General features: G+C 54.1%; 2 protein-coding genes across 2 annotated transcripts; both read right to left on the bottom strand.

Moving 5' to 3' along the window:
- Window positions 1–1,702: 1,702 nt before the first annotated feature.
- BCL9 (BCL9 transcription coactivator) lies at window positions 1,703–13,912 on the bottom strand (the record flags this gene model as incomplete). The annotated part of the gene is made up of 7 exons (XM_084243981.1): window positions 1,703–2,820; window positions 4,137–4,397; window positions 5,634–7,878; window positions 10,380–10,479; window positions 11,356–11,545; window positions 12,647–12,963; window positions 13,860–13,912. 7 exons carry the CDS (start codon window positions 13,910–13,912, stop codon window positions 1,703–1,705), a joined length of 4,284 nt encoding a protein of 1,427 aa, XP_084100107.1.
- Window positions 13,913–13,952: 40 nt separating this feature from the next.
- Window positions 13,953–14,156, bottom strand: LOC311176369 (uncharacterized protein; the record flags this gene model as incomplete). Its single annotated transcript, XM_084241830.1, has 1 exon — window positions 13,953–14,156. The coding sequence occupies one exon, from the start codon at window positions 14,154–14,156 to the stop codon at window positions 13,953–13,955; it is 204 nt and encodes a 67-aa protein (XP_084097956.1).
- Between the last annotated feature and the right edge of the window lie 12,932 nt (window positions 14,157–27,088).

Raw genomic sequence — 27,088 nt, 5'->3', positions numbered from 1 at the left:
CTCTCTCCTGAGGACAACGTGCCCACAGACACCCCCTCGCTCAGCTACAACACCTGCCCCCCCCCCCACACACACACGGGCAAGTTTAACTGCACAAAGACACAGCTAGTCCTGTGCACACCTGCTGGCGGACACACACAGGGGATGTGGACGGGACAGGGGCAGGCCCCGCGGAGCCGGCCCGACCCATCAGAGTGGCAAACCACGATTTCACGAGATTTTACTTTAACAAGATCCAGGGACATTTCATAGTTTATCCGAGGCACTAAAACTGTACTGTTGGTCTTCTAACTTCACACCATTAAACTGACTCTCACAGAAAGTCCGAGCTAAGACCATTAGCTGCCCCTGAAGCAGCGGGCCAGGACTGCTTTCCTACCGACGGCTCTGACTCCAGGACTGAGTCGGGGGCAGCGCTGGGCAAGTCGGCACCGTGGCGACTCCTCAGCAGAGGGGCCGTTTCACCTGCAAAGGCGCTTTCATGGGTTCCCCCTCCTGCCCTCCCGACGATCAACTCCATGGCTGAGACGCGTTTTCTGGGTCACGTGGCGGCTGCAAGGCCCAGCACTAAGCAAACGGGAATCCGCACGAACGAGAGAGGCGGTTCAGTTTTGTAAGAAACAATATATTTTATTTTTCTGACACCACAGCTTTCTGGTGAGTGGTTTTGTACCAAATTTAATGGAGGTTACACAGAACGTTTTACGCATGGGGGGGAGGAGAGGGGAGGAACCACAAAATTAAAAACGAAAACAAAATCCTGGATAGCTTTTAGCGTCTGTTCCACTCCCACATTAATAAAGTCCACTTGGGAATTCCTAATTAAAGAACAGAAAACAAGGCGGGCCGGGAAGGGCGTCGGGGAGAGACGGGGAAGCGCACATGGCTCGGGGCAGGGCGAGGCTCCCGCAGACTCAGCTCCCCAACGTGACACCGTGTATTGCAGCTGCCAAAAAGAAAAGGAGGGGGGAGTCGGGTTGGGGGGTCACCAGTGTGGGGCACCAGGGGAGAAACACGCGTGACCAAGGGGCGGGGGAGGGAAAATGAGAGAAAACGTGGCGGTGGCTGTGGGGCTGGGAGCAGGCGCCGAGGAGGCCTGAACTGAAAACAAACGTCCTAAGTGTCATCATTTTAGAAAGAAAAATCCCCCGCCCCCCACCCCCTCGCTGAACTTAGTTCCTTTTTTGTGCTTTTCATTAATACTCTGCTCTGAGGTCGTAGTTTGGTTTTTCTATACACTGGAGTCGAAAGAAAATAGTCCAAAGGTCTGAAGATGGATTCTCCACCTAAAGTAAACAGCCCAGCATTCCTGTCCTCCTCTTGTCCCAAAGACTAAAGTCTCTGCTAAAATCCCTTTTACAATATAGTACAGTACACACAAAAATAAAGCCCAAAGCAAAGAACGAAACCAGAACCGAATCCTGGGAGAAGCCAGTCCGGGACGTAAACATACAGGGAGCGCCTTCGCGGGTGCCCGAGTCCACAAAAATAATCTTTAAAAAATAAATCTTAAAAAAAACACACCTGTTGATTAAATGAATATCTGCTTTCAGGTAAATCCATACATTCTCGAGTCCCCTCCCCCGAAGCCGCCCTCGGTCTCCGTCCTCCTATTGCGTGACCGCGCCGAGCCCTCCCGGCGGCTCGCGGGGCCTGGAATCTCTTCGCGACGAGGCTGATCGGCACATCCACTCTTAGCAGCTTAAAACATCATGTTTCCTGGGTTGCCAGGCCCTTGGCTGAACCCACCCATGCCCACGTCGGTGGCCAGGCCCCGGGGCCTCATCTGCGGGGGCATCATGATGTTCTGTTGGGGGCCCATCATGCCCTGCATGGACATCATCATGCCCGGGGAGCCCACCGGGCCCGGGTGGGTGTAGAGCCCCGCAGGCCCCCGATCCTTGCCAGGGATCATGCCCACGGCCGCGGCCGGATTGCTCATCAGGGCGGGCTGGCCGGGCACTGCGGACTGTGCTGGTGACATCATCCGATGGTGAGGGCCCATCATGCCTTGCTGGAGAAAGGCTGGTGGTCTCATTGGATTGTGACCCGGCATGGATGGCGCTGTACCGAGAGGTATGTCCGGAGTGCCCACTGACCCTGGCCCTCCCATGCCGGGCAGTGCTAGTCCCATCCTGGGGGCCTGTTCGCCCATCATCCCCTGCATGTGCGGAAACCCAGGCCCAGGCCCCTGGGGCTGTTTCCGGCCCGGGACTTCCCCCCGAGGGAAATATTGCAGTGTCTGGCTAGGCTTCTCTGACGGGATGATGCGAGACAGATCAAACTCGGGAATCCCGGTGGCTCCAGGTCGGATGACCTCCTGCAGATCTGGGTCTGTAAACACCGAAGGCATGCTGTTCCCCAAGACAGCGAAGGATTCGGGACCCCCGGGGCCTCCAGGCTTGCAAAGTGCTGCATCTGCTGAACTTTGGGGCAGGTTGCTGGGGCGGCCAAGCGGGCCTTCTCCTGGGAAACCCATGGCTCCTGGGAAGTTGCCCTGTCCCCCACTGGGGCCATTGTGAGGAAATGGAACCTGCTGCGGAGGAGACTGCACGGGAGGGAAGCCCTGGGGGAAGCCCATCCGTCCTTGAGGTGCCATCGGAGGCTCCTGGGAGCCGTGCCCTAGGAGAGGATTGTGTGACATCAAGCCAGGCCCCATCGGGACGCCATGCGGAGGGATGTTGGGTCCCATGGCATTCGGAGAGGGCATCTGATTGGAGTGTGAAAGAGGCTGGGTCATTCCCATTGGGCTGAGGGTTGGCATCGGAACCACGGGGTTTGGACCTGAAATTCGAGGATTCTGTGTATTAATGCCCATTCCTGGAAAAATAAAGATATCAAAGGAATCAACCAAAAGCACTCAAAGAAACCGTAGTAAGTTAAATTAACGCAGAAACTGCACCAAACGTGCAGGTATTACGCTGGGAAGAGTGGCGCACACACTCCCCGTCCTCAACAGGAGCATGGAACATTTTGGGGCCCATGATCCGACAGCTCTATGAGCTAATACGCTAGAGAGTGGTGAGCTGCGTGACAGGAGCGCACAGGAGACAGCTAAGGCTCCTGTGTGAAAAGTCAAAGTTCACGCAAAAATGAGTTTAGTTTTCTTCACTGGGGACATTTAACATACAGGAAAGCAAGGGAGTGACCCAAGCATGGTCCTTTTGGAGAAAGGGGACGGAACTCGTAGTCCGGCACACCCAAGAATCAGGAAGAGTAAAGAGGAAGACAGGCAGGCTGCCTGCAGCTGGCAGTCAGCATCACCCGTTCATGCTGCCAGCAGAGACAGCGCCTCAGACCCCAGGCTGCACGACCACGAGCGCCGGTGACTGGTGATGGGAAAGAGCACGCGGGACTCGTCTCTGGGGCATTCAGCTGGCCGGTCTCTGCGGACGCCCTGGGCACGCGCAGGGCGCGGTGCTGTCACGGAGCGCGTCATGTCTGCTCGGCGCAGAGCGTCCCTGATGGTCAGGGCGGCGCTGGGACACACCTGCGGCTGCGAGGACCCACTCACCTGGGGGAGGAGGTGAGTACAGGCGTGCAAGAGTCCTCTGAAGGGAAGGGGGGAATTTTATTATCTTTCTAGTCCTAAGAAAGCTTCTCTAAAAAAAGAATAACTATAAGAAAGAAAAAATCAAAATCAACAAACAACTATAAACCAGAGACACACTATGGGGGGTGGGGGAAAAAAGGGATTGGGGTCAAAGTAAGGGGGGTGCAAATGTATGGGGAATATAAAAATAAAAAATTTAAAAAATAAAAAAGAAAGCTTCTCTAGGAAACAGGCGCTTTCCACGGTCTGAAATCCTGTGGCTGCCCGTGGTTTGAGGCTGCCCTTCCAGAAAAATACTTGAAAACTGAAGACATTCCAGTCAGTGTGTTTAAAAAGAAATTGCTTTCAGTATGGCTCCAGGAAGACCCCCCATCCTGGCTAAAAATTTCTATAAGGAAACCGGTTTCCTTATACACAAATACTATGAATAAATCAAGGTAATAAAAACCCTTATTTCCCCCTAGTTAGCACATGTCCGGCGCGGGGCTTCCGTCCACGCAGGTGCAGTCAGAGACACGCGCCAGTCCTCGCCCGCAGCACCAGCCCCACGTCCTGCCCCCCACGTCCACGTCTGACCTCTTACCTGGCATATTATTCATCGATGGCAAGTTGGGAGAACGAGCTGGCGGGGAGTCGTCATCGGAGCTGGCCACAGTCTTGATGGCATCGTGGTACAATGGGGTGGAACTGGGCATCGCAAACTTGGACATTCGAGACATCATGATAGAGAGCGGGTTCTGGGAGAGGGTCGGCTCTGGAGGCATGGTGTACGGCGTACTGGAGGGAAGACTTCCGGGGATATTCACAGAGGCAGACTGGCTGGCGGTAGGCGGCGGGGGGCCACCTAGGAGAAGACAGCAAAATTAGAAAAAAAAAACAGGCAGCAAATGAGATTGCTCTTGAAGGCGACGGGCCCTCGATTATGAAGTAGCAAGGCCAGGAAGGAGCCAGGTAACAGGACAGTGTCCTGAGGCCCAGGCCATGCGCCGTCAGTCTCCCAGCCCAGCAGAGGGAGATGGCGGACTGACCGGGGGTGACGGATCAGCCGGTGGGAAGACAACACGCCAAGAACGCGTTGGAAATGTTTAGTCCAGGCTTGGGAAAAACGGGGTTTACCAACAATTATTTTGCTGAAAATAATGCGAACTGAGTGGGTCACTCCCACGCCAACCACAAGTTAGACTACGAGCCTGGAGTGCGGATGCCAGCAAGCCCCACTAGGGCCCAGGCCCAGCTGCTCCCGGGTCACCCCACACATGCCTGGATGAATTTCCACCAGCAAGGTCTGCTCTGACATGGTCTGAGGGGGCTGATCTGCTGAACTGCCTTCGTGAGCTGCTACCCGACAGAGCGGGCACTTCAGCTGGGTGGGATGAGTCTCCTTTTTATTCTGATTCTAGTCTTTCTGAAGTGGAGACAGCGCAGACCTGGTATTTACACCTCAGTGCTCATCTTCCACCGGCCACCTCTGGTCCTATTTACAAAACCACCATCATCAGCAAGAGCTACTCCTAGGTAGAAAATACTAATAAATTGGAGCTGATCTGTGAGAACAGCAGTCTACCGAGGAGGAGGTTTGGTGACTGTTTACGACCCACATGTATTACGAGACCCACTCAAGGCTCAGCAGTCCCCACACCCCCCGTCACTGAGGGTCACACTCAGAATCTCTGGACGCGAGGGCAGCTCCTTGCCATGGGTGGGTCTAGGGTTTAAAGACGGCACGTTTATTCACTCTTAAGATCTTTTACTTCCCCCAATATGAGTTCACTGTGCAAATGTAAATTATTCCGCGAAATGACACGTTTCTCACTCTTCTGCCTCCTCCTAACAGCCCGATCTGACAATCACATTCTGCACTGAGTCCCTGCGTCTCAGGAGGGGATGCCTGCCAGGAGTGGACGCTTGTGCTGACCCCACGGAAGCACGAGCGCGCACCCTGTCACAAGCATGTCTATCTCCGCCAAGGCCAGCCCCTCTGGGTACCTGACCCGCTAGGACGCCTGTTTCCTTAGAGCAAGGAAACCCAACTCTGCGCTCTCCAGCTGTCAAATCCGCCCGTGAGGACCCACATACTGACCTGACTCCACACTCCCCAGCATGGCTGGGGAGGCCATGGGAAGGGGTGCTTTATGGTTTGGAGGGATCCCGGGACTCTGGAGAGGAGGTTTTGGAGAGGAGGTCCATCCAGGTGACGGGGCAGGAAGTGATGGAGACTTGAGGTGAACAGGCGAAGCAGCAGCAGACCCCAAAACAGGAGGGGACTTAATGGAAGCAGCAGCAGCTGGGCCTGCCAGCATGCCTGCCAGCTGCGATGGAGTCTGGGGGGACTTGAGGTTCCCCGAGGGCGAGCCCAGCATGGGCGACTGGACCTGGCGCATCGTGGGAGACTTCAGAGGGTTGATGCCTGGGGAGTGCACCTGGCTGCCGGCCACGGATATATCCAGGGGCTTGCGCCCCAGGCCCCGCTGCACCGGAGGAGCTGTGTTGAGGCTGGTGGGGTTGCTGGAAGGGTTGAGAGGTAGTGGTGGCATATGACTGAGCCGGCTGTTAGTCCTTTGGTCGGGCCCCAAGGGCTCTCTGAGGTTCCGCACGCCGCCGCCGCCGCTGCCTGGGCCCTGAGACATGGGGAGGAACGGCCGGGGGCCCATGCTGTACTCCTGCTGAGGGTGCTCTCCGAACGGCAGGGGCACCATCTTCTGCTGGGTGGGCAGCAGGTCCGCGCCACCCGGGCGCAGCTTCATCATGTCCTCAGGGCCCGCCCCGGCCTCTCTCATCTTCTGAGGTATCATCTGAGAGTTGGCCCCCATGTTGACGTTGAGGCCGACCTCCCCCTTCATCCCGCTGGGAACCATCCCAAACTCAAGCTCCCGACCAGGGCCCATCTGGGGGGGCATCCCTTTAGGAAAGTCGCCCCTGGAAGGACTCAGAGGGCCCTCCACTGGTACCCGCGGGAAGATGGGGTTATTCCCGGGCTCCAGGTGCCGCTGGGCCCCTGGGATCATCCTGTTCATCTCCAGGCTGGGCCTGATCCCTTCCATGCTCACCCCCGGGGGCAGCCCAAGCTGCTTCTCCGCCAGCTGCTGCTGGAACATCTCTTCAGACAGCCCTTGGGGGTTGGGGAAGCGCTCCCCTCGGCCGGGGCCGCTGAACACACCCTGGCCAGGTGGGAAGCTTCGGCCATCTGGGATTTTTGGCACATCGTCTGGCCAACTGACTCCAGAAAGACCTGGTCTAGACGCTGGGTTGGGGACGTTCGGCCCCTCCAGGTCAGAGTTCATCATCCCCGCAAATCCCGGGAGGCGCATCTGGCTCCCCGGCATGTTGGGGTGAGGAGCCATGCCCCTCGGGGGCAAAGCGTGTGGCATGTTGAGCCCATCGGCAAACGGCTCTGCACCCCCGGGCCCCCAGCCCTCACTGGGGGTCATCTGGTAGGGCGGGGGCGGCCCCCGGACCATGCCGCGGGGCCCGTGCTGATGCACCATCATGTCCTGGAGGGCGCACTGCTGCACGACCACCTGCTCCTGCTTCCTCCGCTTCTCCTCATAGAACTCCTGCTGCAGCTTCAGCCAGGCGATCTGCTCCGGGGTCATGTGGTCCAGGTGGTCAGGGCCGATGGGCCCAGGCTGGGAGTTCAAGGAAGGCGGAACCATCTCGTCTGGAGAGAAGGGCACGTCTCTGTGTCCTTGCGGGCCGAACGGGGCTCCCACGTCTGTCCGGGGCCCAGGTCCCTTCCCGAGGCTTTGGGATTGAGCCATCATGGCCTGTATCGGCCCTTCTGTTTTTTTCTGCGGTCCATCTAACACCCCAGGATTCTGTTGGGGCCCCCCGCTTTGCCCTCCCGTGAACTCCTTCTCGTCAGGGAAGAGCATGCGCTGGATATCCCGCAGCGTCTGCAGGGAGCGCTCCCGGTGCTCCAACTGCTCCTGGGAGAGCCCGTCGGGGTTTTCGCCCAGCGTGGGGGGCTCTCCGCTGGGCACCGGTGGAGGCGGGGGGGCTTTGGGATCTGCTGAAGAGCTGCTGCTCCCCTGGGAGACAGGGGTCACCGCTCGGTTGTTGGGCGTCGAGTTGGGCCCTGTACCGTCGGGGGGCAGCGGGGTGGAGCTGGCAGGACTGCCCACCGAGGCGATCAGCTTGCTTTCTACCCCGGGACTGTCCTGGTCCAGTGGCCGGGGGGGCGCGGCAGCCTTGGGTGCTGGTGCCGGAATGGGTGGAGTGGGCTGCAGCCTGGTGTTCTGGGCGGAATTCTGGTCCTGGCTGGCGGCAGCTGGGGGCGGCTGCGGGAGAGGCTTGGGGTCGTTCCGCAGGGCAGGTATCTGTGTGTTCTGAGAAAAACGAGATTGAGAAGGTCATCGGTAAACTGAACAGAGGGATGAGAAAGGGAGCAAGGTGTGTTACAAGGGGCCTGTCCCGTCGCAGCTCTGCCCGACACCTGCTGCAGGCAGCACCGGTGCCAGCCCCGCTGTGGACACACGGACATCTTGAGCTCTCTTCCACGGTCCTGTCAGATGGCTGCCTCTCCCTCACAGGAGGTCAGGTTTCAACGCCGTGTAGCGTGCCAGGGGACTGCCGCTCTGCCAGAGCGACTGCAGCTGAGTGTCTATTTCGAGGAACAGGTTTGCTATCACATGTCTACTATGTGTTTCTGCTTCAGGGAGAGATTAGTTTCTTGTTATGTGGGAGGCTGTGCCTAACACCTCTTTCTTTTCCCTGAATGTACAACTAGGTACGTAGACTTCTCATTGTCAGTCAGAGGCCTGATGTCTTCCACCGCAAGAGAAAGGCCTGTTACTAGCGGCTCTGCCAGCCGAGCAGCAGGCCAGGTGGCTCCGCGGGGTCTGCTCTGGCACGGGGACCACCGAGCACCCGTCCTTGAGTTTCCAGGGGGCCTGACACCCCTCTGGTTTCTGTTTTCCATGTGTGCACTGATTCCGTATTAGATAAGAGCCTGTGCATTAACTATACTAAGATAATCTGCGGGCAGGAAGCGCGGTGGAGAAGTCTGAGGCTACCTAGCGCGTGGTGTCTCTTGATCTGCCCTTTCTATGGGCTGGTGGAGGGTCTTATGATTTATTAAGAACCGATGCTATACCAGATCTTGGGGAAAAGCACACTCACCTATACCAGGTGACGAGAACACGGCGAGTGTTTGAAGGGCGATGTTCTGTGTTCTGGATCTAAACTCGGCTGATACTGAGGAACAGAGAGGACTATAGGGCCCAGGAGCCTGATCTGCAAATTCCTTCCCAGAGATCTTTCTCGAGCCTCCAGTGAACTGCGGGGTCCCTTCGGGGTGCTCACTTGCTCCTACAATGTAATCACTAACTCCCCGCCTGCTCAGGAATGTCCGTCTGCGTGCAAACCTGCGAGGGGCGTTGCGTGGGCTCTGATGGGAGCAGCCTATGCTGCATAAGCCCCGGGGGTACCTCTGAGTGCCCCACTTTGCTGCTCTAGGAGGCCTCTAAGCACGTGTCTGTGGACAGAAGGGGGTGGCTGAGAGCGAGCGACCTGGGTGGTGGCACATGGCCAGTGCTTTCCACGTCCCAGCCTCCTTAACTGGGGCACGCAGGTCATCTTACTTTTTTTTTGTAGTGCTGTTTAAAACACAGTTTTGTTGTTCAGGTTTGTGTGTTTTGCTGGGGGTGGGCGTGGATTTCACACAAGGTACCTGCAACGGAAGGAACAGTTCGGCGCCACCCTTTGACATTAGGTTTGCAGCGACTGTGATTTGACTGCCCCAGTTCCCTCCTTAACTCCGTGTGGATTTTATTTTAGAGCCAGAGAAGGCAGAGGTGACAACTGTACCGTGAGCTGTCAGTGAGTCAACAAACTGTTGGTCTGAGTTGCAAAGTGCCCTGCACATTCCAGGACGACATACATTTTCAACATGTAGATGTTTAAAATAAACACACACTGTTAAATATTAGAGCCATCCATCCTCTCCCCATGAGCAGTAGAAATACATGAGGAATGAGAAATCCCGTCTCTACGTCTAGGGGCGCAAAGCTCTCTCTACTGCGTCAACGGAAATGAACTTCATTGATAAACAAAGCAGACCAAGGACCATCTGTTTTATCGTGGACTGTTACTTTGGCCATTTATTGTTATTAAACTTTCCCATGTTTAAGGCTCAGCCCGACATTAGATTTTATGCTTCCTGGAAGCAGGGACTGTACCCTGAGCCTGAGTTGTTCCCCCACAGCATCTGGGACACGGCCTTGACAACACTACACACGACAAACACCTTCTGATTCAATCTGGTTCATGACATGTCTTAAAGCAATGTCTATTTTTTTCTAGTGTAGTTTTATTATAGAAGCTTAAATTCCAGACAGGAAAAGACCTGAGTTTATTAGAATTTTTGGAATAGTAAGCCATTAAAAGCACTCAATGGTCTTCTCACTTTGGAAAGACTAATTCTGAGGGTCACTGACTCTGCCACTAGAGGGTCACACTACCACTCACGGTGGTACCAGTATGTACTTCAGCGCTGTGCTTTTAGTTGGTGCTTTTTTTCTCTTCAACTAACTCAAGAGTATTTTGAAAAACCTGCTCTGTCGACAGGATCTGAATTCAGAGTTTCCCTGAGCTGGTTGTCTGTAGAGTTCTTTTATTTTGTACCTTTGCCCCTACCCCAGGACATCATCAGTCTGCCAACACTCTAGTGGAAAAGTGTGATGGATCTAAAACCGCGCAATGCCAGAACTAGGAAAATGCCTAGAATGCAACTCGGAATACCAAGACTGCTCCTGTCCACATAGTCCCCCACCTCCCGCCTCCACAAGTACCACAGAGCCACGAAACCACGATTTGCAGAACCACGTACCAGAGGGGCTGTGCTTCTCTCAGCCTTGCTGTTGGAGATGTTCTGGATGTGGAAAGAGACAATCGTTTCAACCTGGCCCTTCAACACAGCTTCTGCAGCCCTGCCGAGACAAGAGAGGGCACACAAATGGGCTCGTCCTGCCCCACGAGGAGTGGTTCCAAAGCACTTTAGCCCCAGGGTGAACGTACATGAGAAAAGGAGAAGCAGAAAGAGCCACCAGCAATGGAGAATGGAAGGAAGGAAGGAAGAGGAACAGGTCTGCATTGGTTATGTCTGTCCTGTACCAGCACACTTCGGAAATCACGAGAGCCAGCAGCAAACCCCAAAGAGGCATTAAAACAAGACCTTCTCCCTCTAACCAATCCCAGCTCGAAATCCCAACCCCAGGAGAGAAAACATGGAGTCTCACAACACCCACTGACAGTCAGAGGCTTGTCGGGATCCACTTTGAATCTTAAGTAAAATATGTGAAAAAAGAGTCAGGAAACTGTGTGAAGGTATATTTATCACACTTCTTGATAAATAAGTAAAACTCCATTAATTCATCCATCCACTTAGAAACATATATACCAAAAGATTCACAGTAGTCACTGCTGGATTCCAGAGTCTTTCTTTTTAGTGATTTATATCTTATAATTACCATTATTCGAAAATGGACATGGATCGCTTAGGTCATTAAGACGACTAAGTGGCAGATGAGTGTGTGCTGAGTTCCCAATCCCTTCTGTGTGTAAAAGAGATACGCATGTGTATTTGCAGAAGCACAAGAAACCTCTGGAAGGAAAGTCAAGGAAGTGGTGTGCGTGGCTGGTTCTGGGGCGTGGGGGTGGGAAGGCATCTTATTTTATTTCACCTCTCGGTGCTGTTCAGTTCCAGTGACGCTAACACGAGTGGGCGACAGAAGGGTCAGTCTCCAAGGAGATGACCACACAGGAGCCCAAACACAGGTCAACGGCAAGACACGCCCCCAACTTACTTGTTGGCCATCTCAGTAGAAAACACATAAACCACTTTGGCGGGGGTCTTCTGAGCAGGCGGGGGCTCAGGGGCAGCAGTCTGGCCGTGTGGGGGCGTGGCAGGCCTGGGGACTGTAGCATTTGATGGGGTCATCGAGTGTGGCGTGTGCTGGGAATCCTGGGACTTTATGTGGTCAGCAGAATTACATTCTAAAAGAATGAGAAGGCTCACATCACAGAAAGAACATGACTGTTTCTTCTGCCAGCACTGACAGTGTCACAACACAGACCCACCTTGAGAATCTCAAGGAAGCACAAACATGCAGACATGCTTGTCCCTAAGTGGCCAGTTACACAGCGCTGCCTGCCTCCTTACTGCTCTAGCGTGCATCCCAGATACTGCAGCACACGCCCTCCTGCATGGAAACCTTTCTGGAACCTTCGGACTGGACCAGTGCCCCAGCTAACTGGAAAGCACAGCCCCGACTTCTCCTAGTTTAGCATTTATCAAATTTTATTGTAGCTGTTCTGTGCTGCCCAGGTGCGCCCAAGTCCTCGAGGACAGCACCGTGTCCTCTTGCTGACCATGGCCCTGAGCAGCCAGCACGGCGCTGGCACTCAGGGCAGCCTCTGCCAGCGCCCGGGAGGCAGAGCCGGTGGGACCCATCATAGGGTTTCCGGCTCTAATTGTGCTGGGGACGCCACTTGCACCCCCTGAGTACTAACTTCAGGTTCTGGGCCAGCGATACGATTGTTGGTTTTATACTAGAAAGGAAAAAGCCCCAAACCACAGCCACCGGCCCCTCCTCTTCCTGGCGTGCTCCATGTTGGTGCCCGACCCATCTCACCCCACGGAGTCACCGCTGCCACTGACATCAGCCGTGACAACCCTGGCCTAGAGCCAGGCGGTGTCTGTGTCTATGGCTTTTGCGAAGGGGCAGCCAGGGGGCACAAAACCCAGGCCTTGGAGGATGAATCAGATGGAGAGGAGAAGATGCCAGAAAAACTGCTCGAGCCTGGCACAGGCAACCTGGACCTACTGGCTGAAGTGTGAACAGCGCGGAGGCCAGAAACACCCACGAGGCAGCGCGGCCACCTCAACCCCTAAGGCGCCCCCGAGAGCAGGAGCTCCACGAGCAGGGGTCCCCAGCACGCTCAGCTAGCGGAAGGGGGAGAGAACTCACTCCAGCCCAAACCGCCGCCTGCGCCCCCACGCGGCCGCTGCCGGGTGCCGCGGCGGCCACCGCATGCCCAAGGCCTCCCCGCGGGGACACCACTGCCCTCCGAGTCTCGGCGATCGCGCGGACATACCTTTCAGGTCAGAGTCATCGTTGGGAGTCCCGGGGTCTCTCTGCTCAAAGGAGTCGGCGGAAATACTTCGCTCCCTTTTCCCCTTGCCCTTGGCACCATTTCCAGCCCCATTCTTCAGCCCCATGCTCCCACCTGGGCCAGGGAGGGCTTTAGGGGTGTGGCCCCCGCTCTTGGAGTCACAGGGGGAGGGCTGGGATTGGCTGGCTGAGCCCCCCTGTTTACCCTGATTGGAGAATTTGGAATCCAGCTGGGGGTTTCCAGATGGGGACATCACTGTGGGGGGACGGACCATCACCTCCTGCTTTGACTTGGGGCTACTGGAAGAGACAGACAACAAGGGCAGCTCAGGCAGTGGACGCGGCCAGCACGGGGGGGAGGAGCCCGTGAGGACTGAGTGACTCCCCACATTTCACCTCCGCCCCGGCCTGTCCCCCGCCCCGCTCACATGCCCTCGCCCTCGGCAGGGAGGAGGCTCCGGCAGAGCGGCCGCCAAGGCCAGGAACCCTAGAGTCACATGGGGACCCATCTCTAGGGCTTCTGTCAATAAAGGACAACGGTTTCTATGTACACAGAGAAGCAACTCTCACACTCAGACTAGCTCAGAGTAAACAAACAGGCATCGTTAAGATCAAAATCCTGGCCACCCCCCTCGGCCCCACTGCTGGAGGAACAGCTGTGACAGAGCCCGGCTCGGGCTGGGAAACCGAGCGGGCACAGGGGAGGGGGGAGGCCCCTGCAGACGGGCAGGTCCAGGGCGCCCTCCAGGAGGCCAGGCCTCCAGCAGGTGCGTCACGGCAGCCACGCCAGCCACGCCAGCCACTGCCCGGGGGCACAGGAGAACTTCTCTCCAAATATCACCTGAAGCACGTGCAGCAGGGGAGAGCTCCCGGCGGGAGTCCTCGGGGCTCAGCGTCCTCCCCTGCCAAGGCCAGCACACTGGCCAGGGGTCGCCCAGGCCCCATCCCTGTGCACCGGCGAGGAGGGGCATGGCAGGGCGGGCCGGGGAGCGGGGGCCGAGGAGGAGCACAGGCGAGCCTGGTGGAAACGCCGCCCGGGCTCCACAGCTGTTCACCATCGTGCTCCTATCGTCTGCTTTGCTTCTTTTCCCCACCGGGGTCTCCTCTGCTGCTGATCCATGGGACTGTTCCACCCAGAAGCGTTGCCGGTGCACCCAGGACCCCCGCGGGCAGCCCCGGGCCAGACCCTTCCTCACCTCTGTGTGTTTCCCGACGGAGAGTTCCTCACTTTAGGGTTACTGGAATGCATTGATTGGAATCCTGAGCTTGCAGTCACAGACGGGACGGGCTCACCGAGTTCCTCTCGGGCAGCAGCAGAGGCAGCTGCTGAGGGCAGCGGTGGGGCCCACCGCGCTGGGCGCGTCCCTTAGCGCTGGCCGCCGGTGCGCCTTTTTCCTCTTTGTTTTTCTCTGCTGTGGGAGTGGGTCCTTTCTCCTCGCAGCTCCAGCATCCTCCGGGTGTGCGCCTCCTGCCGCCGAAGGAAGATCTCGCATCTCCAGGGCACACTGCGGAACAGGCCGCCCAGAGGGGCCGGGAGCGAGATCAGAGACGGGACGCCCTTACAGCCCCGCCAGCGTCCAGGCACCGGCAGCGAGCGCCGTCCTCGGCGTCCACATGCTGGCCAAGGGCTCTGGTGCTAAAGCAGCTGAAGAGTGACTAAGACTTTCTGCCCAGGCACAGCCTCCCACCCAGGCATCCCGTCCCAGGCGTGTGTAAGCAGAAGAGACAGACGTTCTTATCTTCAGCCATCGACTCTCCCAGTTCTCTACGCCTAAACACAAACTCCTCGAAAACCTGGGTGTTTCTTTTTTCAGAACAATGCTCTGAAACCACTGGGGTCTCCAAATCCACAGCAACTGTGTGGGGCTCCACCTCTGATTGCAAACAAGGGCACACTCGTGTGACAAACCCTTCTCATTTCAAACCATGCATCCAATTCATCTATGTTTGTATTTGCAGGGACGTGGGGTGGGGAGACATTAAAGGAAGCACTTCTGAAATCAACTGAGTCCACACCAGACAGAATTGGTCCTGCCCCAATTTCCATGATCTTCCTATTAAATTACGCCAAGCGCGCATGCATGTGTGTATGTGTGTGTGTGTGTGTATGTGTGTGTATGCGCGTGCACGTGTGTGGTGTTCTCCTCCTCGGCGGCACAGCTCACAGGCCGGGGCCAGCATGGGAGTGAACGCTCCACAGCGTCGAAGGTAAGAGAACATCTTTGAAGGCTAAGATATTTTTTGATCCAATTTGCAAGGCTAACCTGAAGCATAAAAGTCAAGAAAACATTCCCAAACTTAGCCAGAGAACAAACAAGAAACCCCTTTATGCAAGAAGCCTAGACTGGTCCAGGGAAAACCCAGACAAGCTTTCGTCCCTGCGCCCTGCCACGACAGCTCCAATAAGATTTTCTTGTAGCCACGAGGCCACCATCTCTCTTGCATGGGCTGTAAGACTGAAAAGGGAGGCTATCAGGTGCGGGATTAGTGGGAAAATCAAAGGGAGTTAGAAGTAGCTCCCTTTATATGTCACCGCTGACACACACTTTTGAGAGACTTAGAACTTGACAAGATGAGTTATATTCCAGGTTTTGACCGTGAGTATGATCACTGTCAGGGTTAAACGTCTATTTCTTCATTTAGACATTTCCAACAGTTCCAGCTGTTTTACCTGAGACACTGAAAAGAATTCGTGGAAGCTCTGAGTGCACGTTACTATTTTTTTTCCTTCTTAAATAAGGGAGGAAAAAGAACTAAAATAAAATGTTATGGGCTGTTTCAGTGCCAACCTTTCCCTAAAAATCTCCTTGGTCTGGATGACAGACTCCTATTTTTACCCCAGTCCCTCGTCACCTTCAGCCCCCCCCACCATTTAAAGAATAAAATTGATCGTGGTTGTCAAGTTCAACATCCACGACCCTAACCATTGTGTAACCCCTTGCCAGACACCAGCAATCACTGGTGAAATTGGAACCGCAAACGAACCCTGCATGGACAAAGCCATCAGAAAACGTTCACCTCGGGAGGAGAAAAGCCATTACCGCCCGTGCAGTGCCCTCCTGTAACTTCTGGTACTTTCTGTCTGCCACACACACTCCTGCACTCAATCTTATGTCATATTAAATAGCCCAACGTGTCTATTTTATCTCCCCGTGAGGCCTATTCCCTGAAGATAGGAGCCGCCTTGGCTGCGCGTCCTCTGGCGTGTCTGTGCTACTGGGTGGCTGCACAAGAACAGGCCGGGCCCGTGCCGGCTGGTTCAGCTTCTCCCGGCCCCAAAACACCTGGCGCTCTCCCTCCAAAGGCACTCCACATACACTGCGCATTTCAGATCACCTCATTAATCCGCCAGGCGTTCCTGATGAGCTGGTAGTAACAATTATTTCTAATAACAATACCGTGAACATAAAACACTTTATTTTCAAAGAGCTTCTACGTGTAGTTTCTGATTCTCAGTCACCCAACCTGGATCAACAGGCTGTGAAGGGCTTCTTCCCCGGTTTCAATCAGTGCCCTCTGACCCCGCTCTTTCTCGAGGCCACCGCCCCACCGTCACTTCACAGATGGCGAGATGGCAGAGGCAGGAACGGGCACATCAGCTCACATAGGGAGGGGTTTTTCAATTCCCAGCCCAAGGGAGTTGCTGAAATAAGTCACCCCAACTTCAGCCTTCCTGACACTAAAGACAAGCAGGCAAAAAAAACCCAAAACCTGCCCAGCACCTTACACGGTTCCCAAGACTAAAATTAGGATCTTCGGAGCCTACCTGTGCAGGTCAGCGCTCGACTCTTCAGCGCGGGGGACTAGGAAAGATCTTCCACAAAACGGTTCATTACAACCAGACAGAGTGTTTCCCCCAATAGAAGGAAATCTCCTAATTCCTTAGATCTATTTATACAGAGTTTCTCTTTTTAATCCCCTAAAAAAAATGCTTAAAATATTGACTGGAAGTCAGGAACCCTTCTAAGCACTGGCCGCACATATTAACTCATCCGCAGCAACCCCAGAAGACAGGTTTTTCTACCATCCCCATTTTAGAGGAAACGGAGGCTCTGATATGTTAAATGACTTGTTCACATCGGGTCCCGTCCTGGTCAGTCCTGCCCCAGTGGGGGGCAGAGCTGGCCAGCTGTCTCGTCCACCGCTGTGCGCCTGTCCAAGCAGGGGCCTGGCGGATGAGGTGAGCTGGTCTCAGGACACGTTCCGGGGCACGGATAAGTGAGAGTGATAACCACCACCAGGACGATGGCCAGCGAGCTCACGCACCACTCTGCCTAGTGCCCACATCTCCTGGACCATCTTCCTTCTCAACCTCCCTGCTCCGGTGCAGTCTTGGCCAGGACTTAACAGGGAGGAGAGAAGTCACGAGGCAGGACGCCCCTACTACCAAATCCGCAAACCTATTTCCGTCAGCACTACCCCCTCTTTCTTCTCCAGTATTGAAACAGAGAAAATGGCCCACTTTTCCTCAAACATCAGCCCATCTCAGATGGTGCTGAGAGCTCTCCTGCTTTACCTCGGCCATCCCCTGGCCCCTGAATTTACTGGCTATTTCCAATCAGCACTGAGATGAGTTATATTATCTTCCAGCTTAAGAAAAAATTCAAGCAAAACAAAATCCTGCTCTAGATTCTATTCCCACCAGTGCCCGCTTCTCCACTGAGCTGACAAGACACAGTCTTCCCGTTCTTACTTGCCACTCACCCATTTAAACCAGCTTCCACCCCAGATCACAGAAGCCACTGCTTTTGGGAAAGTCCCCACCAGTCACTTTGCCGACATCACCCTGCTCCATTGCTTAGACTCTGCCAGGGACCCGCCTTCTTGAGAGTGTCCCCTTCTGGTTTCTACACACCATCCTTCTTCCTAGTCTCCACTCACTCTTTATCTGCTCCTTTGTGGCTTTTTTTCTGCCTAATCTTGACAATGTGCGCGTCCTCAGGAAGCCGCCCGGGGTCCTTGTCTCTTCTCGTTCTCTAAGTTCTCTCCATGCCAACAGCTCCCCCAATCTACTTCAGCTCAGCCCTCCCGCATGCCGGGATGTTACTGCCAGCTCGACAGCTCAGCCTTGACAAGACCAAAGGTGAATTCTTCATCTCCACAAGCCTCCCTCCCTAAGCATCTTCCAGACTGTCACCTTTCGGTAAATGGCACCTCACCCACCCAGCTGCTCATGCCAGAAATTTGGGCGTCATTCTTCTCACGGCTCCTCCTTGCCCCGGCCCTTCCATATTGAGTTTGAATATTTTCACTGAATGAATGAAATCTTGGCTGATGTGTTTCTTTTTCAGCAAGAAAGGATACCAAATGCCACCTACCTACACAAAATTTCTCCATTACACCCTTTTCATAGCATCCTGTGTTTATTCACATTTTCCATGCCTTTGGAATCATAATTGCCTGTGTAATTACATGATCATCCGTGTAACATTCATCTCTCTTACCAGCTCCACGAAGGCAGGGACCAAGACTGATACGCTCAACTGTGTTCCAAGCACTTCCTACGGAGTCTGGCACGTGACATTTGCTCAAAGACTTTTCATTGCACAGAAGTTGAAGCTTATACCCAAGATCATCTTTCTAAGCCAGCCACATGCCCTAATGAATCACCCACCAGGCTACTCACCCAAACCCCAAGGGTCACGATACTGCAGTGCTCATCCTGGGGGTGAGGTGTCTGAGGAGTCCAGGAACCCCCTTCTCAGAGGTGACCCCCACCTGAATGAGGATAAAGCAAAAAAGAAAAACTCTTAAGTAGGTTTAAAAAATGAACATTATTACTTTATAACTGAGTATCTTAAGAAGAGGTTTCCTACTTATTCCATAATATTAGTTTAAGAGGCGGGTGTTATTTCTCATGTAAACAGAATTAAGTTCCAACTAGTGAAAGGTTCATCATCCAATCGGTTGCTATTTCAAGGCCCTTGTAACTTACCTCCCTTCCAACTACACATTTTCATGTTCAGAGATTGGAGAAATATTAAGGGCAAATAAAATCAATTGTTCTATTGTTTGACTTTCAGAGCATTTAGTAAGAAAAAGAACCCTTGCTTTGTTTCTCCCCATTCCTAATTAGTGTAGAGAGCTGAGAGCGGACCATGAAGGCGGTCAAGACAAAATTCCATCTATGCTTTTGGGTTCTCACAGAGGAGCTCACTCACAGCTCCTCCTTGCTCTCAACAGCGACTCTGCACGGCAGGCATCAGTGGTAAGATTTATCTGCGTGTACTTTTGGGGGAACCTGAGGCTGAGCAACCTAGCCAGTTATTTCCTTTGACTGAGTGCCTACTGTGTGTAAAAAGCCAGGATGAATGGAGTTAAATAAGTCAATAAAACACCCAGTGACTGGTCCAGCAGGACAATTCCCCAAATTAGTCCCAGTAAACTAGAATTATGACACTTAGCCTTCTTGGAAATGGAAAAGAAGAAACCAGTTCCAAACAGTCCTAAGGCCAAATTTCCCAGGAATCTTTAAAAGCAGACTCTATTAGGCTGTTGCACGTACGAAAGTTTCCAAATTGACCTGACCAAGCTCAGGATCACCTCTTCAATTCCAATTTCAAGTCTCCCAATGACCCCTTCTCATTTTCCTGCTCTGAGAACTCAAGTTTATTACAACTATGTCATGTTTAACAAATTTCACTTCTATGCCTTGTCCACTACTCCATAAAAGGCATAGGAGCAACTTAGAATGTGCAGCTAAAGACCTCAGGATTCCATTCCGAGCTCATTCTTAACTTCTGGCACGCCAGCTACTGAACGGCTTCCTCTCAGACCAAGGGCACAACAGGAAGAATCAACCTTTCCCTAATGTGAAGACCACACGGGGGGTGCGCAGACAAGACCTTGGCCTGAGCTACTGTGTTTTTGTACTCAAGAGATAAAAATATATCTGTTGTCTCTGAAGCTAACACATTTTATACAAGCAAATAAAAATTTATATTACGGTAAATAGAGTCTTTAAGAACGAATTTCAATGATCACCATTTAGAATAGTGGCTAACCAGAGTCAAATCTCAGTGCAAATGTCCCTTTCTGTGAAATTCTCCTTGATTCCCTGGCACCCCAAGGAGCATCCTCATAGCCCCAGAGCATCAGAGTCACAGCACTGTTATCACCCACGAAACTGTCTTCCTGAATTGTGTAGATGGGGGCTCCCGGAGGAAGGGGCATCATCTCAGCCCCCAGCACCCAAAAGAAACTCCATAAACATTGGGTGAGCCATGTGGGAGGATGAGCTTGGGGCTACCCTGGCCTCACAGTTACACCCCTCCCACAAGGATGACATGATATCTATTTAAATACCGATTTAGCTGCTCGCCACCTGCCTTTCCCAGGTGAGTTAGTGCAGAAGTCTCTGCTCACAGAAAGTGGACGGTCACCGCATCGACAGTGTTGACTTGTGTTTAACTTGATGACCTTCACCTTGGGAACTGCCACAATAATGAATAAAGATACAAGAGACACCCCAGAAACAGAAGGCATCACACTCAGGTTGCGTCAGAGGGTTATGTGCCGGTGGTTTCTTTACCTTCCAAGATGTCCGATTTGCTCTCTCTTCTACATCAGGACACAGGGGACTTGCCAAGAATGAGCTCCGTCTCCCAACAGGGAATTTTAAGTCAAAGTGAAGTGACACCAGCCAGTCCTACATTCAGTCCTAAAAGGATGAAGAGAGTGGAAAAGTTCACACCCCAATTTATACTGACTGCAAAGAAAACTAACCCTCCCCCAATGCTCTGTGGCCAAAATGATACATGGAAGAAGGAACAGTAAGAAAATAATTAGGTCAAAAATGGGGAAGGAAGATAAAACCACTAAAACCCAAAATGCAAGAAGCTGGAGCAGTGCAGTCTAATCCATCCCACGAAGACTGAGGCGTGACAAAAGCAAAATCCATTAGACACAAGAGCCTCCCCTAATTCACTGTTTTTAACCTTTCTCTGCAACCAAGAACAGTCACCACAGGTTGAAAATGGACTCTTAGGTCTATCTTCTCTATGCCCTTGTTCTTAGTATGGTGGAAATGTTGAAGATAGACTGTGAAGCTTAAAATGCAAGTGGCCATGAGATCATTTAACTCAGCTGGCTCGAGCGGGAGTTCTTAGCCTGGGGCTCACCACCTTGCACGGGTCTGCGGAGACACTGAGATGGGACAGAGGAGCAGAGAGCCAGCTTGCTGGGCAAACTTGCATCTCCACACGCAAATGCCTCTGAGAAAAGTCCACGCTGCCCTCACCAAAAAAAGAAAAGTCGACGCCGCCCTCCTGTCACAGTCACAGGACACTCTGACATCACATAACAGTTGCTGCAGATCCTGCAACCTAATATTTACACTCACCGGGACTTGAAAATTACAGTAGCCTTAGACCTGCAGCTACATTCTGTTATTTGATGTGTTACAAAGAAGCCAACAGAGCACAGTATTATGATTAACATTTGATAACTGTTTCCATGTAATTCTATGTATTTTATTTTATGCATTAAAAAAACATGCTTCTCAGGATACCGATGCTTGTTCGGTGCAAAAGGGAACTCCAGACACAGTTCAGTAACCTGTGTCCTATCTAGGGCAGGTAAAGTTTCAAAAGACCCTGTCACCACTGTCCCCCAGGCGGACAAGTTGGTCATTTCACTGACATTATCTCATAACTGAAGAAAATTAAGGCAGCAGGAAGTCAAGTAACATGTTCAAGGTCACACAAATCCGGGGTCAGCGTCGGCCTAGGCTGGCACAGCAGCAAGCAGAGCCCGCGCTCCCGTGGGGACCTTTGCTGACAATTCTCCCATGGTCATTGCTCTTAGCACTAACTGGGGAAAAGGCACCACCTTCCATAACTGGTATAAAAACAAAACCCAAACAACAGAACAAGCTGATGTTCTGCCCCTTGATGAAACACCTTTCTGCCCCTTGATGAAATGCGGGACAATAACTGTTATAAAAACTGAATTGGGTCTGCCCCTGAGAGCTTCTTCAGAAGAAAAAAGTTGGGCCACATAATCTCTCACGCTCAGAGGTGTTCAAAGCACTCTGTAGATAGGCATTAACTTATTAAGCGCTGGGACGTGTCGAGGGGCCAGGGCAAAGGGTACCCGGCTCCACCAAAGGGAAAACTGAAGAACAAACGGGAGAGACGTGTTCAGAGTCACACAGAAGTCACTGCAACGGCTAGCTTCCCGATTCCCAGCCCAAGGCCATGCCAGCGCGATCACATATTCAGTTGATTATGATGTTTGTGAAACCACTCTCTCTCTTTCTTTATATATATATGTGTGTGTGTGTGTATATATATATATTTTCTCTCTCTCTCACAAGCCAGAGATCATTTTCTTTTGCTTCACAGAAGTGGACACTTCTGATGCTATGGGGAGAATATCCCATGGACTAAATTCCAATGTGCATAAGTACTTTTTCACTTATGCTAGTCATCTAAGAATCCAGGGCAGGAATCCTTAGTGCAAGAGCCAAGTCACACACAACTTGCCTTATAAGAAGAGAATATAATGGAAAATGTTCCTTCATCTTTTAGTCAATGATCTTCTTATCTGCCTACCACATCTTCTGGAACCCTTATCATCTTACATCAACACTGTTGCAACAAAACACCATTCTAATAGTTCAATACCAACTCTCTAGGTCCTAAAACTATGGGATGTCACCCTGTTTCAACTTTGCATTAAATTTCCTCTTCTTATGCAAACTATCAACTATCAGAACCCTCATCCCTTAAAGCATCTTTATGCCATTTAAGGGCTGCTTTTATTAACCTGTCTCTGTCTTTTTAAAGAGCCAATAAGAAGGTCTTTCTTAAATTTGTACCGAAGACTATAACTACTCACATTAACACTTCTTCCTTCCTGAAACTTCCTAAATCACTAGAATCCAGTCAAGAAACAAAACCAAGAGGACAATGGTGTTGCACAATCGCCATGAGTCAAAGGTTCTTTACCCACACGCGTGTCTTCCCCTCTTGCTCCCCTACCCCCTTTCACTACGTATCCTTCCTACCTGCTAATTCTGACTCATTCTGGCTCAGTGCAAAGAGTCCAAACCTCTGAACCAAGAGTGAACACTTAATTCTCAAATATACCCAAGGCTAACAGATTCTCCATCACGCACCGCCGACCACACGGATCCCTGCACAGTCACCCCATCCTTTTCCCACTCAAGTCATGGCCCGGGAGCTCCCACGTTTGCCTCAACCCAAGTAGAACTCTGTGCCAGTTCTGCTCCCTTGGAGTCTCTCTCCGCAGGAGATAGTTATGTCCATTTCTTCGCCTTGTTTCTAATAACTTTATTAGTCCCCAACTGGGCCACAATTTAAGCTCTCAGACACTCCTCTCCATCATTTAAAACCTGTTCTTCCTTCCCTCCTGCAGGCCGGGCTCCTGGAGAGGGACTGCAGGCCTCCCGCATGCCTGGCAGGCTTGCAGCAGGCCCCCAGCACCACCGCTGCAGGCCTCCGGCCCTTCCCTCGGAACACGACAGCCAACCCCGCCGCTGCTCTCCTCAGGACAGCTCCATGTCGCCAGGCTCACCCGGCACTGGCCACTGACATCTTAATAGTCTGCAACTTTCAAAGGTCAGTGACCAGGGCTCCGCTCAGAAGTCCCTGGGGTGCCCAGACCCCCACGATGACTCAGTGACCTCCACGGGCCACCTCACCTGCTGGAGCCCTCTGCAGCAAGCCCAGCTCCCCAGCTCCCCCTCCTTCAACAAGTCAGTGGCCTGCAGAGTCCCCTGAACCTCCCCATCCATCGCCGGGTCTCGGGGACCCCTCCAAACTCAGCCCCCATCCCCGCATTCAGCTCTTCCTCTCGCCCCTGCGACGCCCCCCTCATCCCGGGACCCGGGCCCGTCCCACCTCCTCCTCCGGCGCGTCCACACCGGGGGCGCCCCCTCGGGCACCCCGAGGGCGCCTCGGTCTCCCCAGCGCCGGGGAGCGGCGGGCGGGCGGGCGCCCCAGCGGGGCCGCGGCTCCCCGGGACCCAACTCGCCCGTCCGCGGCCGCCCCCGCCCTGCCCCCTCCCCGCCGGGGCGCCCCCGGCCCCCCAAAGCTCGGGACACGCGGACCGGCCCCCGCCCGCCCCGGGCCCCCGCGGCGCACTCACCCGGCCGGCGCGCGCGGGATGGGGGCGCTCAGCCCCGGGGGGCCGGGGCCGGGGCCGGCGGCGGCGCAGCGTCCCCCCCCGGCGGCGGCGGCGGCCCGCGCCCGCGGGCACACACAGGCCCCATTGTCCGCCGGCGCCTCCCCCTTTCCGGCCCCGCCGCCCGCCCCGCCCCGCCCCGCCCGCCCGCCCGCGCCCCGAGGCCCGGCGCCCGCCCGGCCGCCCGCCCGCCCCGCCGCCGCGGTGGCCCCCGCCCCGCGCCGCCGCGCCGCCCGCGGGCCCGGCCCCCCGAGCGCCGGTGCCCCCCGGCGCGGTGGTACCGACCCGGCCGCCGCCTCCGCCCCTCGGCCGCCCGGAGCCCGCCCCGCCCCGGCCCCGCCCCCCGCGGCCGCGCCTCCGGCCCCGCCCCCGCACTCACGCCGGGCCCCGCCCCGCCCCTGCTTTGCATGGACACGCCCCGGCCCCACCCCCGCGCGTCACCGGCCCGCGGCCACGCCCACTCCCGCCTTAAAGCGGCAGAGCCGCGGGCTCCGCCGGGAGCGCCCCGCGGGCCGCGGGGGTCGGGGGCTCCCGCCTCCCGCGCCGGCCTCCCGCGCCCGCGCTCCCCGACGCCCGCCCGGCACGCGGGAGCCGCCGGGGGCCCGAGCAGCCGCGAGGGGGAGGGGCGGCTGGAATGGGGCCGGCTTTGACAGAAGCGCGTGGGGGGGCGGGGGGGCGCGTGGGGGAGGGGGCGCCCCACGCTCGCCTGCTCCCCGGCCCGGCCCGGCTCCGGGCGCGGCGGGTCCACCTGCCCGTCCGGCCCGCGGCTTCCCCGCTCCCCGGGGCCGGGCGCCCCGGGGCGCGCTCCCGCCCTCTCCACGGCGGCGCCGCCGGGTCTCCGTGCGCGCGGCCCGGCCCGGCCCGGCCCGGCCCAGCCGCATCGCCCGCGGTGTCCCGGGCCCGCGCCCCGGCCGGGGTTGACGCCGACGTCGCGTCCCGCCTGCCCCGGGCCTGCGCCCCCGGCGCACAGCCGCGCGCCCCGCCGGGGGGGAGCTCGCCGGACGGCGCCTTCTCTCGGGCGCACGAGCCGGCAGCTGGCGCGCCTGGCTGGGTCGAGCCCGGTTCCGTCCACGCCGGGGGCGTCTCGGCCGTGGCCGCGGCTGGGAGCGACTGTCCCTGAGCCCCGGCTGCGCGCGGCCTCCCGGGCACGGGGCGGCCTCGTCGCCGGCTGCGCTTGCAGCGCCCGGACCTGGGCTGCGCCTGCGGCGGTGCGTGCGCCCCGGCGGCTTCTGGAACAGTCGGCGAGGACGGCCTGGCCTGGCTGCAAAGGGCCGCGCGCTGCCCGCGAAGACAGATGGAGGAGGCAGGGCCAGGGGAAGCAGATCGGTTTCCTCCTGCGCCTGCTTCTCTCACCCACGGCTCCAACCAGGATGCTTATTTCTGTGTCATTTTCCCTGTCTGCAAAACAGGAATCCCTCCTTGGGGCAATATTTTAAGGAATGATGCTGCTTGTAAAGGATGGTACAAGAGAGCCCTAAATGATAAAGCTCATGCACTGCTTTCAAAACCATTTAAAACTCCTGCTTGGTCATGTCTCCCCGGCGTGGATCCTATGAAAAGCTGTTCTCCTCAGAGCCAGTTGTTTTCTCTTGTCTTGTCTTATGACTGAGGATATAAATTAAATAAAGAAAAAGACAGTTGTCGTTAGGGGTAATGTATATCTAAGATCAATTGAAGGGCTCTGTGGAGGAAATAATTAAGATAAAATGCTTTTCTGAAAAGTTTTGGCCATGGAGTATTTGATGGAACGTAGGTGAGAAGCTCTGTAAGAGAAGGCAGGAGGAAGAGGCCAGGTATGGGCCTTGAAAAGACAACTAAATACGGGGATACACAAGAGACATTTGGGGTTGCTGATGTAGGTGGGCAGAAGGGAGTCACAGACTGTGGGAAAACCACTGCTAAAATAAGCTCTGGGCTAGGGTGATTCCATGTCTACTAAGACATGGAAAAACAAAGCTCATTTTAACAATACATATGTTAAAAAAAAAGTCTTAATTTTTTTTTAGGCATCATACACTCACTCAAAGTTCAAATTTCTTTCTGAACCAGAAGGAAAATGTAAAAATATTAAATATGCAATACTAGAGTAAAAGCAATAATACAGAGAATGTAAGCATGATAAAAGTCATGAAATCGACAGGTTACAGTCTACATAGTAATGTTCATTTAGCAACATTCAGTGCACATGGGTAGCTGTGCATTTTACAATGTACAGTTTATTTTACTAGAAATTTTGACCTCTGAATTTTCCAACTACCATGTAGTTCCATCTAACTTGAGAAAGAATCTGTTTTGCTCTGTAGAAGTCTAGCACAGTATAGATACATAAATACTAATGGATAATAATGAGATGGTGTTAAATAAACATAAGACTTAACCCCTTGTGCCACCACAGAGGCCCTATGTTAAAGACTTTTAACACTATGGGGCCTCTCAGGTGGTACAGGGGTTAGAGCTTCAGCACTATTAAACTATCGCCAACCACTGCAGCACGAGTTTGATCCCAGGCTGCCCAGGAAGCTGACCCTCATGGCGCAGCAGACCCCTCCTGTCTCACCCGCTGCTCCCCTCAGCAGTGTATTTCAGTAGATCTGCCTGTTCTGCTCCCCGCTCTGTCTCTGGAGAATCCTCTCGCCACCTCCGCCCCGCACCACACTGCTGGCCTGCACCCCAGTGTTGTGTGCATAAATAAAAAAAAAAATAAGTCTAAAAAAAAAAAAAGACTTGACACTAAAGAGACGTGGATTTGATTTTTTGTTTTACTTTCTGAAATTTGCTTCTGGGAGGGATGCTAAGCATTCACTGTGATGCAAACACGGAGCATGTAAGTTTGGTTTCTTCGTTCTCAACTAATCGCAGCCTCTGTTATTTAAGTCTGCCTCCACAGTTCCAAAACTCAACTCTACTTTCAAAATGCTTTTTGCTCCTTCAGTTTTTGATAAACTCGTACCTAAATTTTAAGATGAGAAGGAACTCCTCCCTATTTACAGATGAAAATTCTAAAGCAAAGTAGTTTAACAACCTGCCAAGGGTATGCTCATTTCTAAGGACTAGAATTTAAATTCAACACACCACAGTGCTGTTCTAACTTTCAAGGAGTGTTCATTCCTAACAATATTTATTATTGCAGGAGAGAACATGAGGTTCTACCTGAGGAATAATGTAGTCAGACTCAGAAAAGGTCAAGCCCACTCAGCCAGCTGGTGCTGGGGTTATAAGAGGCCCGAGCAAATTCTTGCCTTGTTCAAAGGCCCCAGTTTGTCTATGGTTTCCTGCT

The sequence above is a fragment of the Talpa europaea genome (genome assembly GCF_964194135.1).
Source record: "Talpa europaea genome assembly, chromosome: 9".
Taxonomy (NCBI): domain Eukaryota; kingdom Metazoa; phylum Chordata; class Mammalia; order Eulipotyphla; family Talpidae; genus Talpa; species Talpa europaea.
The sequence above is the reverse complement of the archived record's forward strand: the minus strand, read 5'-3'. Positions and strand labels throughout refer to the sequence as shown.